The sequence below is a fragment of the Myxocyprinus asiaticus genome, chromosome 6 (assembly GCF_019703515.2).
Source record: "Myxocyprinus asiaticus isolate MX2 ecotype Aquarium Trade chromosome 6, UBuf_Myxa_2, whole genome shotgun sequence".
NCBI lineage: Eukaryota > Metazoa > Chordata > Actinopteri > Cypriniformes > Catostomidae > Myxocyprinus > Myxocyprinus asiaticus.
In genome coordinates this window covers 34,141,361-34,159,549 of record NC_059349.1, presented here as the reverse complement: position 1 = coordinate 34,159,549, position 18,189 = coordinate 34,141,361, and the positions used below count along the sequence as shown (strand labels likewise).

The 18,189-nt window shown below is 35.0% G+C and overlaps 2 protein-coding genes across 3 annotated transcripts in view; both read right to left on the bottom strand.

Moving 5' to 3' along the window:
• Positions 1-18,189, bottom strand: part of LOC127442139 (uncharacterized) — a 439,805-nt gene that overhangs the window by 8,087 nt on the left and 413,529 nt on the right. The window lies entirely within an intron of this gene.
• Positions 4,214-13,170, bottom strand: zgc:136930 (uncharacterized protein LOC563946 homolog). Of its 2 annotated transcripts, XM_051699969.1 has the most exons (10): positions 12,450-13,170; positions 12,010-12,070; positions 11,794-11,889; positions 10,461-10,640; positions 10,233-10,358; positions 9,040-9,260; positions 7,962-7,999; positions 6,837-6,923; positions 4,575-4,610; positions 4,214-4,383 (listed from the first exon to the last, which is right to left on the bottom strand). In XM_051699969.1, exons 1-10 carry the CDS (start codon positions 13,097-13,099, stop codon positions 4,340-4,342), a joined length of 1,539 nt encoding a protein of 512 aa, XP_051555929.1. In that variant the 5' UTR covers positions 13,100-13,170; the 3' UTR covers positions 4,214-4,339. The 2 variants fall into 2 exon arrangements, with proteins under 2 accessions (XP_051555929.1, XP_051555930.1); XM_051699970.1 differs by lacking the exon at positions 6,837-6,923.

The following is an 18,189-nucleotide window of genomic DNA, read 5'->3' as shown; positions in this document are numbered from 1 at the left end:
TGAGCACATAAGTGTCTTTTAATATCTCCAGAGCCTGAGGATTTTGAATTCTTTGACATGTTGACTTCATAGAACAGTTATGTAGCAGGGTGTATCGAATCTCACCGGTTTAAGACACAAAAAGAATTAAAAATTAGCAAAGTGCACAGAGCTCGCCATTCACACATCCGACCCCCGCATAGCGCCACGTGACTCTTAAATCATAATTTTAAAATATTTTCTAACAGCCATTGTAGCTAAGTATATTCAAAATGTTTAATGAAAATCAAATCAAGTAAAAGATAATGAATGCAGGTTTTCCAAATTTTTTCCTCAAAATAAACAAGGAAAAATGTATTTCATTTAGAATATAATAATATAATCTGTATGCTCCAATACAGTAATAAAAAAGCAATATTTACCTACATATATTTTTACCAAAAAATAAATTGTACATAAATGGGGTGTGCAAAAACTATAAATTCACTCACTTATATTTTGAAACCCAGATGAATATTATTTATTATTGTCCAGTCAAGCTTATTATTATAATATGATACTGAATTATTATTATTTTAAGGATTTGTTTTATACAATTATAATATTTTTCTGTTGTATTTACTTCACCTTCACCTGAAACTTTTATTTTGATGGAACAATATACAATATTGCACTGCAGTGTCCGGGCCCCACGCAATTGCATGGTTTGTGTGGTGGTTAACACCGCTACTAGATGTGTTGGCTAATATGGCTAACAGCTTGCGACGTGGATGCAGCATCATGCAAAAGCAATAGCTTTTGTTTATCGATGACATTGTATAAATGCGCTGTTCACAGTCAGCCATACTTAATTTATCTGTGAGTGAAAGGCTCTGCAAAAAGGGGAGCTACCGAGATAAAGTAGCATTTGGCTAGTCATGTGATCTCAACATGGCAGCCCCTATGAGGTGACCTTCTCTATTAAAAAAAAAATAATAATCTGCTTTTATTAGGTAACTGATATGACTGAAGTCTTCATCTCATGTGAGAGTACATTATTTTAATTATAGGCCTTTTTTCAAAAGGACTAGTCTATTTCTGTTGGGTTAATTTTTTAATGAGGAAAATTAATACACATTTGGCTTTAATTTATGTTTCCACAGGCATCAAAAACAACACTTTATAAAATCATATCTTAAAAGCTGAAATGTCTACACATCATCATTGCGTATATGGTTTATTGCTCAAGTGTAAGTCTTCATGCCTCAGACATCCTGTTTATCTTTAATATTGTCTCACCAGACCTTTTTTTCCCCCTCTTATTTCTATAAGCATTATTACACCATATCCTGAGTTGATAGAGACATTTCCCCTTTATGTCAAACACACCACAGCAGTGGTCCTCAACTGGTTTTGTGGTGACCCAACACAGTACTAAAATTGTAAAAAGGTATGTTGTACGAAAGGTAAACAAAAATGCCCTTAAAATCAAACACTGAAATGTTTTTTGATATAGAAATGAATTAATGCTATTAATATTACCAACAACTGCATAGGCGCAACAATAGGCAAAATTATAAACATGATATTGACTGAATTGACAATTTCGGCTGACATCATAGCCTATGAAAATAAAAGGGAATCATTTTTCTCAGTGTTAATTTTTCTTTTCTTTTCATATTTATAAAATTTCATCATTTGCATTCATTTTTCCCTGCTGTCCGCAACCTTATCAAAACAGACCTGCAATCCATTTTGGGTCACAGCCCAGTGAGTCCACCAGTTGAGAACTATTGCACCACAGCACCATCCCACTTTCAATAATTAAAAAAAGGCACAGGCTATTAGAAGCTATTTGCACTAAGTGCAAATAGTGGCAGATACTATTTACACCCTTAATTAAATACTAACATGCAGTATAGTGGCATCACTGCAGTGTGTTTATTGTGTTTATTTAGAGTCCCACAAATAACCTACACCAGCGCCTACTCCTAAACCTAAACCTACCCTTCCTTTACAAAAATTAACCATGGGTTTATTACAGTAACTATAGTATCACCATTGTATTTTGTAGTAAAATCACAGTAATCACAAAATTAACATGGTTACTTTATTAACACCATATTACTATAGTAAAAACCATGGTTAATTTGACCCATCTCAAACCTTTCTCTCAACTCCCCGAACTTCATCGTGACCAAATCACTGCGAGAATATCAAACTTTATATTAATTGTATTTGTTATTATTATAAGTAGTATTAAAGGAAATATTAGGAGTAGAAACAGGAAACAGGATGGAACAAGTGGGACAAAAGGGGAAATCGAACCCGGGGGGTCATCCGCATGATAAAATCACATCCACACCATCTTAACACACTACACCATTGCAGCAACAATTGATGGTGCAGTTTGTCTTTAATTTCTGTGTTTCCATCAGACTTTTGAAGTGCAAATGGCCACGCTGTGTGGCAGTTGCTATTTACAGCTAGTGCAAATAGTCACTCTGGAAAAAAAAAAATAGTGCAAGATACAATAAACAACTGTGTAGCTTTGCTTAAGATATAAAAGGTAGCTTTTAGGCAGTACTGCTGGACAATGTTGCCATCAAAAGGCACATGTATTTTGGGTAATCTTGGCTCTGTCACCTCCATTTCTGATTGCAACACTGATTGCACAATTCACAAACTTATCTTATATTTTCTTTCCTGGCATGGTTTACAGTGACAAGGCCAAAAAGTTATTCTGTGTATTATCTGTTTAAAACTGCCCTGTAGGTAGTGCAGCTGAAGAAATGGAAGTAAGGTGTTTATCATGGTGTTTTTGCTTTCAGCCATCTCTATAATTAAATTCAGAAGCCTCTGGTTTTATGCAAACAAACCACAAAATGTTCCCCTTTTCTTACACTTTTAGTGACCAGGTCAAAGGTAGACACATGCACGCACACATGCGCTCCCTTTAGTATGAGTTTAAGCTCTTCCTCAAATTGTGGTATGAGCCATGATTGGGTAAAACTTGAAAAACTGTCACGAAGGAATGCATTTCATGTTAGACTGCCTCCAAAACAATAGCCTCCATTTTTATTAGTAGCAGCTTATTATGGTCCAAAAATATCTGAGAACTGACTGATGGTGAACCATGTTAAGCATCACTCATGCTTAATGAAGGATTCCTGAAGTGTTGTACCATTGCAAATATAAAACAGCAGATGCAATGCAGTCTTGCTTTAAATCAGTGCAAACTCTGCTTTATTTAGGTGGTGTCCCTCTTAATAAGTCAGTTGTGTGACTAACCTGCATCACTTAGCAACGGTTATAAGGCCTTGAAATGAGCACAAACATTTGTCATTTTGCACATTGTTCGACTGAGAACATCCTGCAGTGAACATTTGCACGACTTGCTATGACCACAAGGCTATATAGAGGAACAAAGTAGATAATGACGCCTCTCATATATACCCCCTCATAACTGTCACTCAGCATGTTTAACAGCTCACTCAAAAAAACTATTTTAATATTTTCATTTGACAGATTTCAGGCCGCAACCCCAGTATTAAGGGCTGATTGCTGGCTTTTTAAAGTTTTACTCTAGTTTGACTTTTAGACCTAGTTTTGCCTACTCTTTTAGTCTTTTTGTTTTCTCACCTCACAGCCCTCAAATAAGGTGAAATATACAAATTAATCAGATTGGGTTATTTGTTTGTTTGAGTGCATACACTGAGTACCCTTTTGAGTCACATGATGTTTGTAACAATGTCATTAGCCATGTGGCATCACTGTGGAAAGTAAAAAATAAAAATGGAAAAAAGTGAGAAAAACAAATGACATTATGGCAGTGTGATTGCACAAAGCGTGACTTCCTCAATTTTCTTCCTCAGCAGACCCTAGACAGCTATGCCAAATATCCTAAAGGCAATCATCTGAGAGAGACAAACAGTCTGTTTTCTTCCTTTTAGTCTGTTTTATACTAAGAGAACATCATTGTCTAGAGAAGACAGGGTTAATTGATTTAAGAGATTAAATAACAGATGTGATATGTAGGAGGTGCATTTGTTCAATTTCAGGGGCCCTGCTTGAGTGTTTTTAATCTGCAAATATTTACACACCCAGAGTTTTAATGTTCTTGAATACTGTGATTTAAAAGAACATTATTTTTTAGCAGAACTGTTTATACCAAGCAGTATAACAATGTTTGAATGCATTGGCCTTATTGCATGATTCCTGAGGTTATATTGAGAAAATGGCACACATATAGGAAAAGGGTTACATCAGAAATACAGCTTTATTGAAGGAACAGACGATGGAACTCCACATTTTTGGATTGGATGTGTCTTGCACGGGTCTGCATTTATCAAGCCTGCATTGACTGGATGCCTCCCAGCAATCAAGAGGATTCGGTATCATCAGCGTCAGAAATGACTGATGTCTCTGTAGGAAAGATGAGTGAGTTTACGCCAGTAGACACATGCTGGCCTGTTCATGACTGATGAATATAGTAAAGTCATCATTTAGTATCTACAACACTTTTTTCAGATGGGGCATGTCGGGGCAGGTCATGGAGCACACGAATGAATACAGTTCACTTCAAATCAAATGGTGGAAAGTGATTATTCACATACCTGTTGTAATAATTTCTTTGACCTGTATTTGACCCGCTGTCAGTAGAGAAAAGGGAACATACAGATAAAAAGAGAGAGAAAGAGAGAAGTAATGATTTGAGGACAGAATTGATGATTTAAATTTTATTGGAACATTAATAGTCCAGAGACAGTAAAAAGTGATAACCTGCAATTGTTACTTTAAAGGGATAGTTCAGCCCAAAATTAAAATTCTCTCATCATTTATTCACTCTCATGCCATCCCAGATGTGTATTTTCTTTCTTCTGCTGAACACAAATGAAGATGTTTAGAGGAATATCTCAGCTCTGTAGATCCTCACAATGCAAATGAATAGGAACCAAAATTTCAGAGCTCAAAAAAGCACATAAAGGCAGTATAAAAGTAATCCATACAACTCCAGTGGTTAAATCTATGTTTTTAGAAGATATATAATAGGTGTAAGTGAGAAAAAAATCAATATTTAAGTCCTTTTTTACTGTAAATTATAGTAGGTGGCGATATGCACGAAGAATGCAAATCAATAAAAACAAAAAAAGCAGAATGTGAAAGTGGAGATTAATAGTAAAAAAAAAAAAAAAGGACTTAAATATTGAACTGTTTCTCACCAACACCTATCATATCGCTTCTGAATTAATTAATTTAACCACTGGAGTCGTGTGGATTACTTTTATGTTGCCATTATGTGCTTTTGGAACTTCAAAGTTTTGGTACCCATTCACTTGCATTGTATGGGCCTACAGAGCTGAGATATTCTTCTTAAAATCTTTGTTTGTGTTCAGCAGAAGAAAGATAGTTATACACATCGATGGTATGAGGGTGAGTAAATGATGAGAGAATTGTCATTTCTTTGGTGAACTACTAGGAGCTTTTTTTTTTTTTACCTGATCTAACCCATACAGTTTGATTTGTTGTTTTAACATTATGTATTCCGGTTGATTAAGTGATGTTAAATTATATTTTTATAATAAATAAACTTTATAAAACTTTAATAAAACCAGTTAATTTAACCACATGAAGCACATTTTTCGGTTAACATTTTTTTGAGTGTATGAATAAGGTTGATGTAGGGTGAATAAGGATAATCTGGTTAATTGGGTAATGTGGGACAGCTAAACTCGTTATCGTTGCATTATCACTTTCACGTTTAAGATAACATTATTATGTTCTAGCAGGGTTGTCATGTGATAAATTCTCATTTGTCGATCTATAGTGTTAAGATTACAATCACAGTAAATTGAAGAAGTCAAAAGTGCAAAATCCATTCTGAAATTCCTGATTATCAACAGTGATAGCAACTAAAAATATAGCTCTTTGGCTGAATTTGATCCAATCATGGACAGTGGTTCCACATGTTTGAAATGAGTTTTATTAACTTAAAATGACTATGTAATCTCAATAAAAACATTTTGTGTAGAAAGAATCTAGTTGAATTGGGTAAACCCAACAAAATTAGATGACTTAATGTAACTCAAATAAATGTATTGTTTTTCTTTATATACTAACAAGTGAAAGTAAATGTTAGCATGCTAAATACATGCTGGTTGGAAGCACTATAAAGTTTAGTAACTACACTATGGCTAGCACAACATTTGCTCAATGAAGCGAGCAACCAATTTCCTATGAAGCATCGACCTGTCCTCATTGTTAACTTAATCTACACTCTTCACCATAATGGTAACCCCCAAAACTCCAACATAACAGAAACTCTTCTAAAGCTCAAAATAACAAAACATTAAAAACTAGCAAGTATCCCCCTTTACATTCATCTTGCACAAAAACACATCAAATAAAATTAATTTTAACATTTTCTCTCTCTATCAAGTCCCATGCAAAGCATGCTGGGAAATGAAAATCCCCTGCCCAGTTTCATCAATGCTACATTAACACCACAAAAAGTATTCATGTAGTCCCAACTCAAATGGATTAAGTAAACTTCCATTTTACCCATTTAAATGGATTGAATGCAATGAAATCAAGTTGTGAAAAAATGTTCTAGAATTGTGTTGCTTTATTTCAAGTAAATTGAACAAGCAGCAAAAATCATTTTTTTGAGTGTAAGGTCATGGGTTAGATTCCCAGGGAGCACATATACTAATAAAATGCACACCTTAAATGTGCTGTAAAATGCTTTGATAAAAGCATCTGCCAAATGCATGAATGTAAATGTCCCAGATTAGCTTAATTCACCCTATTTGTCAACATTTATAAACATGTAGGGGTGTCTCTCCTAAGCTGCCCTTGCATGAGGGCATGAAACTTGCCTGTCAGGAAGTATCTAGTATGTATGTTCTTTAGGGCAGAGTTAAGGGTGGAGTCCTGGGGGGTGCTGGTGTAGGGCAAAGCCCTCCCTACAGGATGGAAAAGCGCAGATGAGAAAGGCCCCCCCCACCCCATTCCCCTGCACTTTCGAATCAACTTATGTAAAAAAAAGCCTACAGTATCATTTGAGTACATCCATTACTGCTATTTTAATTTCTTTAATATACTGTGAATTTATGCACATTTATGCACATTTTCTTTATTAAACCACAGATCTCCACTTTTGCTGAACTAGGGAAAGGCAGAAGTCAGCAACTGTGCCATCTCATGTGTTGCCGATCATGTGCGTGGCATGAAAAAAATGAGTGATGATCTTATCCGTTTTGTCAAGCCAAAAATAAGCTTAAATAAGCCAAAGGTAAACTGGTCAAGTTCATCAAGCCAAAACAATTTTGGGAGCAAAACTCCTGCCTCCGTTGTTTAGGGAGGGGAGTCAACCTGCTTCAAGTACCAGAAACACGTCTAGCTTTTAGACTGTATTTTGTTTTGTTTTTTTCAAGTAAGCTTGGTTTTTATGAACGCTCTTAAACACTATTTATTTGCACATTTTGCACATCTACGTATTAAAACAACTTTTTGGAAATCCATTCATTATCCATGGTGTAATTCTCCTTGTGACTGCCTTGTTCCCTATCACAGTTCCACAGAAGAAAAAAGTAATGTTGGTTTAGAACAACATGAGGTGAGTAAAATATGACAGAAATGTTATTTTTGGGTAAACTGTCCCTTTAAGGTTAATAAGTTAAATTCGTAGGGTGTGTTTAATATGTTTAATAGGCCAAGGAGATCTTTCTGTCATCTGCGTCACAATACTCAAATTCATACCTATACTAACAAATACAGTATGTCGGTTTGAACAACATTATGATATGATTAACAGTTATTACGTTAAACCTCTGACTGTCTGACCACAGAAGCTTTCCAAGGTAGTGAGGAAACTCCCTGATGACTGTCCCTAACACTTGTGGTATCAGCATTATTTTGGTTCCTTGCTATTTGTTGTATTGACACCAACTACCTGTTTCTGATTAATCAAAGACATTAAAACTTACAAAGAATGTTCTCACCTGAAAAAGTGTAGGATGTCTCTGTGAACTCTGGCATTCTGAAAGTCAAAGTTAAAATTAGAAATCAGAATGAATGCTGTAAACAATGCAAATTTGAAGGCAATCCCTTAACATTTAATCTGTTCTTGAAAGAATATTGCTCCTAACTTTATAAGGCTATTTGAAATTTCAAGCAGTTTCATTGTGACATGCTATAATTAACCTGAAAGTTTCTCGGTTTTTATGAGCTCATATTAATTGAGCGATTACATTAAATAGGTGCTTTTAAAATGAATTTGTAATACCACAGGACCATTTAAAATAAATACGTGAAGCCAAAAAGTTGATTACAAATGATGAAAATCTTAAAGGAATATTCCGGGTTCAATACAAGTTCAGCTCAGTTGACAGCATTTGTGGCATAATTTTGAGTACCACAAAAAAAGATTTTTGACTCATCACTCCTTTTCTTTAAAGAAAGTGAAAATCTGGGTTCCAGTGAGGCACTTACAAAGGAAGTGAATGGGGCCAATCCATAAATTTTAAAATACTCACTGTTTCAAAATCATAGCCGCAAGACGTAAACAATATGTGTGTTAACATGATTTTAGTGTGATAAAATCACTTACTAACCTTTTCTGTGTAATGTTATAGCCAATTTTACAACGTTCTTGCCATGTCGATGTAATGTCAACAAACCCTAAAGCTCTAAAAGTTTTAACAGAACTATTAATGCAAGTATTTTTATAAAATTATAAGCTTCACATTTCTGCCTTTAAACTCTCTAGAAATTGGCCCCATTCACTTCCATTGTATGTGTCTCACTGTAACCTCAATTTTTGCTTTTTTTTTTAAAAAAAAAGGAGGGACGAGTCGAAATAATTTTTTGTGGTAATCAACATTATGCTATGAATGCTGTCGACTGAGTTTAACCAGAATATTCCTTTAAGAGGAATGATGACCAGTTACAGGACCTTAGATATTCACTAATGCATATTTGTAAACCGTAAGCTAAACTCCTAATGTTCAATTAAAAATAGTTCATGTTAACTACTCATAAAACTGTGTTCTCTCTTTAATATGCTTTTGACATATTTACTTGAAGTCATCTCCTTCCAGCAGTTTTCTGTAGGTGGAGATCTCGACATCTAGGGCAAGTTTGATGTCCAGCAGCTCTTGGTAGGCAAGGATCTGTTTGTGGAGATCTGCTTTAGCCACCTCTATGGCTGATGTCAGGCTAGCGATCTGTGCCTGGTACTCAGCAACACCCACACTGGACTGGGCCTGGGCTTCTGCTAAACTCTGCTCTAGACTCATATTCTGAAAAGGGAGAAAAAAGATTGTAGCCTGACATAGTTTCTCTCTCTCTCTCTCTCTCTCTCTCTCTCTCTCTCTCTATCTCTCTCTCTCTCAACTTGTTATAACAGACTTCTAGTTAAAGGAATAGTTTACCCAAAAATTTAAATTGTGTAATTAATTACTCAACCTATTGTTGTTCCAAACCCATATGACTTTTTATTGTTAGTTTAATAAAACCATTTTATTATTAGTCTCAGTCACCAGTCACTTTCGTATGGTAAAAAAAAAAAAAAAATGACAATGAATGTAAAAATTGGCTGAGGCTATCATTCTGCTTAACATCTTTTATGTTCCATGGAAGAAAGAAAGTCAAATGGGTTTGGAACGACATGAAGGGCAGTAAATGATGGCATAATTTTCATTTTTGATTTCAAATCTTTTCATGTTTACACAGTACCAAAAAATCTCCCTAAATCTTCAGCACTCCTATGATATCTCATGTTCTCAGACACAAAATTTATTGTAAATGATGCAAATGTTTTTTTTTTTTTAAATCATTGTCTGAAATGTGAGCACTGTTTGGGAAATTGGGCCTTTTGCAGCAGCTAAGCTTCTCTTGTGGCATTGGGGCTTTTGCTGGCAATATAAAATGACTGAGATCAATAAACCACTTCATATGTCATCTGTTTCCTGTCTCAGACAGCTGTGATTTATTCAAGAGATGTTTATTATATGCTGAGAACCTGCACTGAAACTTTTCACACTGCTGACAACTCTTGCAGTTTCTCAAGGGAACTACTTCCTTAGTGCACAAAAGCCTTTAAAAATAATCCTTTATTCTTATCAGTTGATTTACATAAAATGCACTATTTACATTGGCAAAAGTGTCCTGGTTTGGCCAACATCACACATCCATTGTTATATATATAACATAAAAATGTGAGTGTACAGTATGTATCGAAATGTGCTTTATGTTATAGGTCTAACACTTACAGTAGCAACAAGACCCTGCAGCTCTAAACTCAGTGTCTGCAGCTCTTTCCTGGCTGCTGTGATCTCAGTTTTAGTCGATGACACAGCCTCTGTGTTTTTGGCATTGGTCGTCTGTATCTCGTCCATCTTGAGTGAAAAGCAGATAGAACAAGATCTATTACCTGGAATCCCACTTACTGCAGCATAATCTATATTTCAAGAAAATGTAATCATTTCTTATGTGCTGACCTTGAGTTTGTAGTAAGCCTCAGCCTCTTCTCTGTGTTGATGCACAGATTTCTCATATTCCTCTCGCATCTTGTTGAGTGCTGTAGAGATGTCAAATGACTTGCCAGTGTCTACTTCAATCATTGAGACTGAAGTGTCCATTGTTGTTGTGCCCAGTTTGGATTGCAAAGAAGACAGTTCCTACAGTGATTGACATAACAAAGTGGAACATATATATACATTGAAAAATTTGCTCATCTTGATTACAGGTTTAATCTCGTGCGACCCTGCATACACATGCATGGACATTGTATTTGGCTTTGCTTTATGCAACGCATAATTTCAATTTAAACTGACTGATCTCAGTTCAGAAGACTCTGGGCTGTCAGTAAAGGGTTAAACTTTCGTCGTACGGAGTCATGTGACAAAACAACATGGCGCCATTCACAACAGAGTTTGTTTTTAGGAGAAACGGCAAAAAATAAATCTAGTAAGAAGTCTAATTAACTTTTTACATTGAAACATCAAAATATTAGTGTCTCTAGTTTCATCCGATATGCCATTTTTAAAATTTTTGTCATTAATTGAGAAACGCCACATTGCTAAACACAATGTACACTAATGTATACTTAAGCACGTGTTTTCCTTAGAAATCCTTTATTTTCTGCGCATTATCACATTGAGAATCAATGGGTTCATTCATAAGCTGAAAAATTTTGCTTTCAGAGGCTTTATATAGAGTTAGGTGAAAATAAGGTGCATTTTGAACTGTTCTGAGGCCAGTGCAGACAGACAGCACACTGGAGGTTAAGTCATTCACTAAATAGAGAGCAAGGGAGGATCCTATAGCTTTCCTATGCAGCTAAGTGCATTCACTCCTAACAAAATTTATAATATTTTAACATGGTTGGCAGTGATTGGATGATGCTGGCCATTACTAATTAATTAATTATGCTGATGTCTGCTAATGTAGACTAATTTGATATTATGTCTGTAACGTCTCAAAAACATGAAAACAACACTCCTGGAAACATAATAAACAATTTAATTTAAAAAAATCTGACTTTCTATAGCTCGGCATTATTAAAATTGCACAACTTAGTCCCACTATCCACATATATTGCCATACATTTTTAGGAAAACTATTTGCTTTAGAATTAATATATTTGTATTTATTTTTATAAAAAAAAATAAAAAAATAAAAAAACAAAGTACAATTTTTTATGCATGTTTATTAGGTGCTACTAGTTACAAATAAAAAAGGCAAATGGAAAATACACACAGCAGTCACGCATGGGTCTCAGTAGGTTAAAATAAAGAGATTTTGATTTTAGATTTAAGAATGGATTTTTACCTCCTCCTGCATTTTGCTGACAAATTCCAGTTCATTTTTCAGGCTAGAATATTTGGCATCCAAATCGATTCTTAGGTCAGAGGCCATTTCAATGTCCTAAAGAGGGACACATGAATATGTGGTTAAAATATTGTTTTGTTTACATTACATCTTTAAGACAACAGCAGATAGTTTCAGTATAGAAAACATCATGTGACAGAATGCTGTCCTTTTTACCTTTTTCATGGCAGCAATGTCAGACTCAAGTTGAAACTTCACTCCTTGTTCAAAGTCAAGCCTTTTTGAAAATCCAGAACATATTTTATTATTTACTAACTTCATGTTATATATTGGAAATATTTTCAGTGTTACTAAAATACAATTTTATCATTATATTTTGTTATAATGTTTAAATTGCAAAGACAGTTACCAGAGTGATAGATATAACAAAGTGGGACAAGACATGTGGATCATGGTCATGAGTTTGATTCCCAGGCAACACATATACTGATAAATATGATGCATACACTTTAAGTTCCTTTGGATAAAGCATCTGCCAAATGCATCAAATCTTGTGATATAATGTCATGAGATTGAATGTGTTTATATTCATTCAGTGTTAATGTCTTTAAAAAAGGAAACCCATGATCCAATGTCATATAACAGGAAACACTCACTTAGCCTTCAGTTCATGGGCAGTGCCACGGACATTGTCCAGCTCAATCTCCAGCTTGACAGTGTCAATATTGAGAGTTTCCAGTGTGCTGCGATATTCACTCAGCTGGGCCTCATACTCCAGTGTGGAACTCCCAGATGATTCTTGGGACACGTCTGTCCCCCCAGTCAACTGGGACAGCTTGGCCTCCAGAGCTGCATTCTCTTGCTGTAGCGCCCGTACTTTGGCCATATACCCAGAGAAACGATCATTGAGCCCAGAAAGCATGTGCTTCTCAGCCTGTCTGGAAAGTATCGGGGCCACAGCAGCACCTGATCCTGAGCCAGCGGCAAGTGCAGAGCTTGTACTGAGCCCTCCTGCAGCAATGGCACGACCCATAGCGAATGCAGGACTGGCAACCAGTGCCCCACCACCACCACCACCCAGTGCCAGTCCTGCACCAGCTCCTACACCTCCACCAATGCCAAGGCCAAAGCCTCCACTGCCACCAAAGCCCAATCCTCCTCCAAGGCCAAGCCCTGCACCAAAGCCAGCACCACTTCCTAGCCCCAGACCCAGTCTAGCCCCACCACCTGCACCAGCCCGAGCCATGCCAAGACCTCCATATCCCCCAGAGAGTCTGGAAGAGGATAAAGAAAAAGACATAGACATGGTGAACAGCTATGGATACTGAAGGATCACAGTCTGAACAGACCAGAAAGTGCAGGCAGGAGGGAGAGTTTGAGGCTCTCAGTTTAAATAGGGTCTACTTAGAGGAGGGAGGGCAAAAGAGACATTCTTTGGAGAGAGAATAAGTTGTTACTTGTTTCAGTGGAAAGGTATGGCGTCGGTTGTCTGTTAAATCTCGAAATCTTGTCACCTGCAGGCACACTATTCTCTAAGATGGCAATTTACATCTAAATGCTGCTTTTGGTACTGAAAGCTGCATGATTAATTGCACCACAATTCAATTAGGTTAAAAATTTTTATCATGCACATTAACTTTACTAACATTTCAACATTGAAAATTATATTCACCAACAGAATATGTTGTTCCAAACCATATGACTTTTCTGTGGAACACACAAGGAGATGGTAGGCGGAATGTTAGCCTCAGTCACCATTCGCTTTCATTGCATCTTTTTTTTTCTCCATACAATGAAAGTGAATGGTGATTGAGGCTAACATTCTGCCTACCATCTTCTTTAATGTTCCATGGAAGAAGAAATGTCATACAGATTTAGGACAGCATGAGGCTCTATTTTATGTAAACTGATACTTTAAAGGGAAAGTTCACCCAAAAATAAAAATTCTCTCATCATTTACTCATTCTCATGCCATCCAAGATGTGTATGACTTTCTTTCCTCTGCTGAACACAAACGAATATTTTTAGAAGAATATTTCAGATCTGTAGGTCCATACAATGCAAGTGAATGAGTATCACAATTTGTAAGCTCCAAAAAGCACATAAATGCAGCATAAAATTAAACCATAAAACTCCAGTGGTTTAATCTATATCTTCTGAAGCAATATGATAGGTGTGGGTAAGAAACAGATCAATATTTAAGTCCTTTTTTACTATAAATTCTCCTCCCTGCCCAGTAGGTGGCGATATGCAGGAAGAATGCAAATTGCCAAAAACAAAGGAAGAAGAATGTGAAAGTGAAATTGGAGATTGATAGTAAAAAGGAGTAAGTCCCTTTTTACTATCAATCTCCACTTTCACTTTCACATTATCCAAAACTTATCATTTCAGGAGACAATGATTTAACCACTGGAGTCTTATGGATCACCTTTATGCTGCCTTTATGTGCTTTCTGTGCTTCAACGTTTTGGTACCCATTCACTTGCACTGTATGGACCAACAGAGCTGAGAAATCTTTGTTTGTGAAGAAAGAAAGTCATACACATTTGGGATGGCATGAGGGTAAGTAAATGATGAGAGAATTTTCATCTTTTGGTGAACTATTCCTTTAAATGATGTCCAGCCGCATTAAGGTCCAAAAATTTTGGTTGAGGGTTCAGAGTTTTATGTGTGACATATTGGGCTCTCAAATTTCATTTTTCCCCAGACTCTGTATTTTAGACGATGAGGCGGTCATTAATATAGGAGATAAATACATAAAAAATTGGGTCCTAACCAGTGTTATGATCGGCAAACAGATCATACTTAGGGGATGGAAGTTGGCTGGAGCGCCCTCGTTTCAAGAGTGGCACACAGAGATGGGCAGCGTAGCTGCATTTGAAGAAATTTCATATAGAAGGCTAGGCAACATAGATTTAAAAAATGGGGCAGCTATTTAGCCTTTTTAGAAGGCTCTCGGAGAGGGGCAGTGGAGGGAGATTTGCAGTTTTGAATGTATGATTTAATTTTTTTATATATTCTTAAGTGTTTCCTCTTGTCTGTTTTAATTAATTTATTTTATTTTATTTTATTTATTTTTTTATTGGTATTTTTATTTGTATGTGTATACTTTCATTTTGTGTTGGACCACCGGATCAAATCCTTGATATAATTGATTCTGTGTGTGTATGTTCTGTTTCATCAATCCTGTTTTTTTTTTTTATTGGTTTTTTTTATCAATAAAATGTTAATATGAAAATTATGTCCAGCTGCAGAGAGCATTGTGTCAGTATACATCTACTGTACATAGTGGTTATATTATCCAATATGACCAAGTGTCTTTACCAGATTCATATATTTAGTGTTGTGCAGAATCCAACTGAAAGGGATTCAAAAACTGGATTGTTCTACTTATGGAAATCCAAATTTTCTTTTAATGTTCCCAGCATTTTTACTAGTAAGAATTCCAATTACAGAACTCTATAATTGAATTTTACTAGTAAGAATTCCAGTTACAGAGCTCTATAATTGAATTTTTACTAGTAAGAATTCCAGTTACAGAGCTCACTAACTGAATTTTTACTAGTAAGAATTCCAGTTAGAGAGCTCTCTAATTGAATTTTAACTAGTAAGATTTTCAATTACAGAGCTCTCAAATTGAATTTTTACTAGTAAGAATTCCAGTTACAGAGCTCACTAATTGAATTTTTACTAGTAAGAATTCCAGTTAGAGAGCTCTCTAATTGAATTTTAACTAGTAAGAATGCCAGTTAGAAAGCTGTCTATCTGAATGTTTACTTGTCATACATTTCCATTGACTCCCATTCATTTTTAATTACAGAGCTCTGAAAATGAATGATTACTAGTAAGAATTCCAATTACAGAGCTCTCTAATTGAATTTTTACTAGTAAGAATTCCAGTTAGAGAGCTCTGTAATTCCATTTTTACTAGTAAGAAATCCAGTTAGAGAGCTCTCTAATTTAATTTTTACTAGTAAGAATTCCAATTAGAGAGCTCTCTAACTGAATTTTTACTAGTAAAAAATCACATTAAAGATATGTTTAATTGCAGAGCTCTGTAACTGAATTACATTCTTACTAGTAAGAATGCAATTGTAGAGCTCTGTAATTGGAATTCTTACTTGTAAGAATATAATTGTAGAGCTCTGCGATTTAAATTCTTACTAGTAAAAATCAATTGTAGAGCTCTCTACTTCAATTACAGAGCTCTGCAATTAATTTCTTACTAGTAAGAATTCCAATTACAGAGCTCTCTAATTGAATTTTTACTAGGAAGAATTCCAATTAGAGAGATCTGTAATTCCATTTTTACTAGTAAGAATTCCAATTAGAGAGCTCTTTAATTTAATTTGTACTAGTAAGAATTTCAATTACAGAGCTCTCTAATTGAATTATTACTAGTAAAAAATCACATTAAAGATATGCTTAATTGCAGAGCTCTTACTAGTAAGAATGCAATTGTAGAGCTCTCTAACTGTAATTCTTACTAGTAAGAATTTAATTACAGAGCTCTGCAATTAATTTCTTACTTATAAGAATGCAATTGTAGAGTTCTATAATTGGAATTCCTACTAGTAAGAATGTAACTGCAGAGCTCTGTAATTCAAATATAGAGCTCTACAATTACATTCTTTCTAGTAAGAATTGCAATTAAAGAGCTCTACAATTACATTCTTACTAGTAGGAATTCCAATTACAGAGCTGCAACTGCATACTTTTTAGTATAAATGTAATTTTAGAGCTCTGCAGTAGTGATTCTTACTGGGAATAATTGCTTTGTAGAGCTCTCTATTCAGTGTCATCTCATTATGGTAATGGCGCCTCATGCATATTCATATTCATCTGGCTTATATAAATTGGCAGGTGGGAATGTATTATGAATATACAGTATATGATTATACATCATATTATATTATATGTTATTATACATTTATTAAAAAGATTACAATCATTACAAATTCTGTTATAAAAAATATTTTTGTCCGGTATTTCGTAGGCATAACTTGTGAATGCAGGAAAAACAATGCCAGGGTAAATGAACATTTTGTTCAATTTTCAAAAGAAGAAAAAATTTGTTATCCTCCTTTATGATTCATTAAAAAAACATTAAAACTACTTTTTACCGTTTTGCATGTACATATCTGTATTCTTTGCAAACTTTCATACAATCTACACATTTAAATTAAACATTTTGATAAAAAAAAAAAAATGTATTATCATTTTCGGGACAAAATCCACAAGTGTCTGACTGGCAGCTTTCTAAAAACTATACTGTAGATGCTGCAGACCGCAGTGGGCCGTATGAGTTTCTGACATGTGAAAAACATCTTTGAACTTTTTCCAAGAGAATACAGAGGTGAATTAATATAGTTAATTCATATAAGAAATTATCCTTCAATAACAAAACATATTTGTGCTTTCATCTCAATATTCTCTATAATCTTGACACTATGTGAATGCAATCAATATGTTTGCTAAATTAGCTTTCTTATTTTTTATTATATTTCATGCTAATATCTTACCATGTCACACATGGCCTTTATTTTGAAATGTAACATACCTCAGGCAGGATTTGAAAAGGGAAATGGGTGTAATTGCCTCTGTTTTGCATCTAATGAATACAAGTTTTTACTAGTAAGAATGCAATTGTAGAGCTCTGTAATTGAAATTCATACTAGTGAAAACGTAATGAGAGGGCTCTGTAATAAAAATTTTACTTGTAAGAATCAAATTGCAGAGCTCTTTAATTGGAATTGTTACCAGTAAAAAGGCAATTGCAGAGCTCTGTTATTCAACTGTCGAGCTCTGCAATTGCATTCTTACTAGTAACAATGTCATTGCAGAGCTCTGTAATTATATTTCTTACTAGTAAAAAATCAATTGTAGATCTCTTTAATTGGAGTTTTACTAGTAAAATGCCATTGTAGAGCTCTGTAAATCAATTGTATTGCTCTGCAATGGCATTCTTACTAGTAGAAATGCAAATAGAGAGCTCTGTAATTGGAATTCTTACTAGTAGAAAATATATTGTAGAACTCTCTAATTGAAATATTACTCATTCAAATACAATTACAACCAGTAATACTGGATGCATTAAAAGCAAAATTGGCTTTCCATAATGTCATGGGCATGCCATGAGTTTACAAAAAGAGGTATGCTTTACCTGCCAACAAAACAGGCACAAACCTATCTTTTGAGTCTGCCCTTGAGACTTTCAAGCACAAGCAGATGTCAAAATTCCACCTTATATTAGCCTCACTGGTACCAAGCATTCACCTTACATAAAAGGATTATATTAGGATTACATAACAGTAGATATGGCAAGCCAATTTTGCTTTTACAGTTTTTCTCAATCGCTTTGGCACAATCATCGAATGACTAGTTTTGTCAAACTAT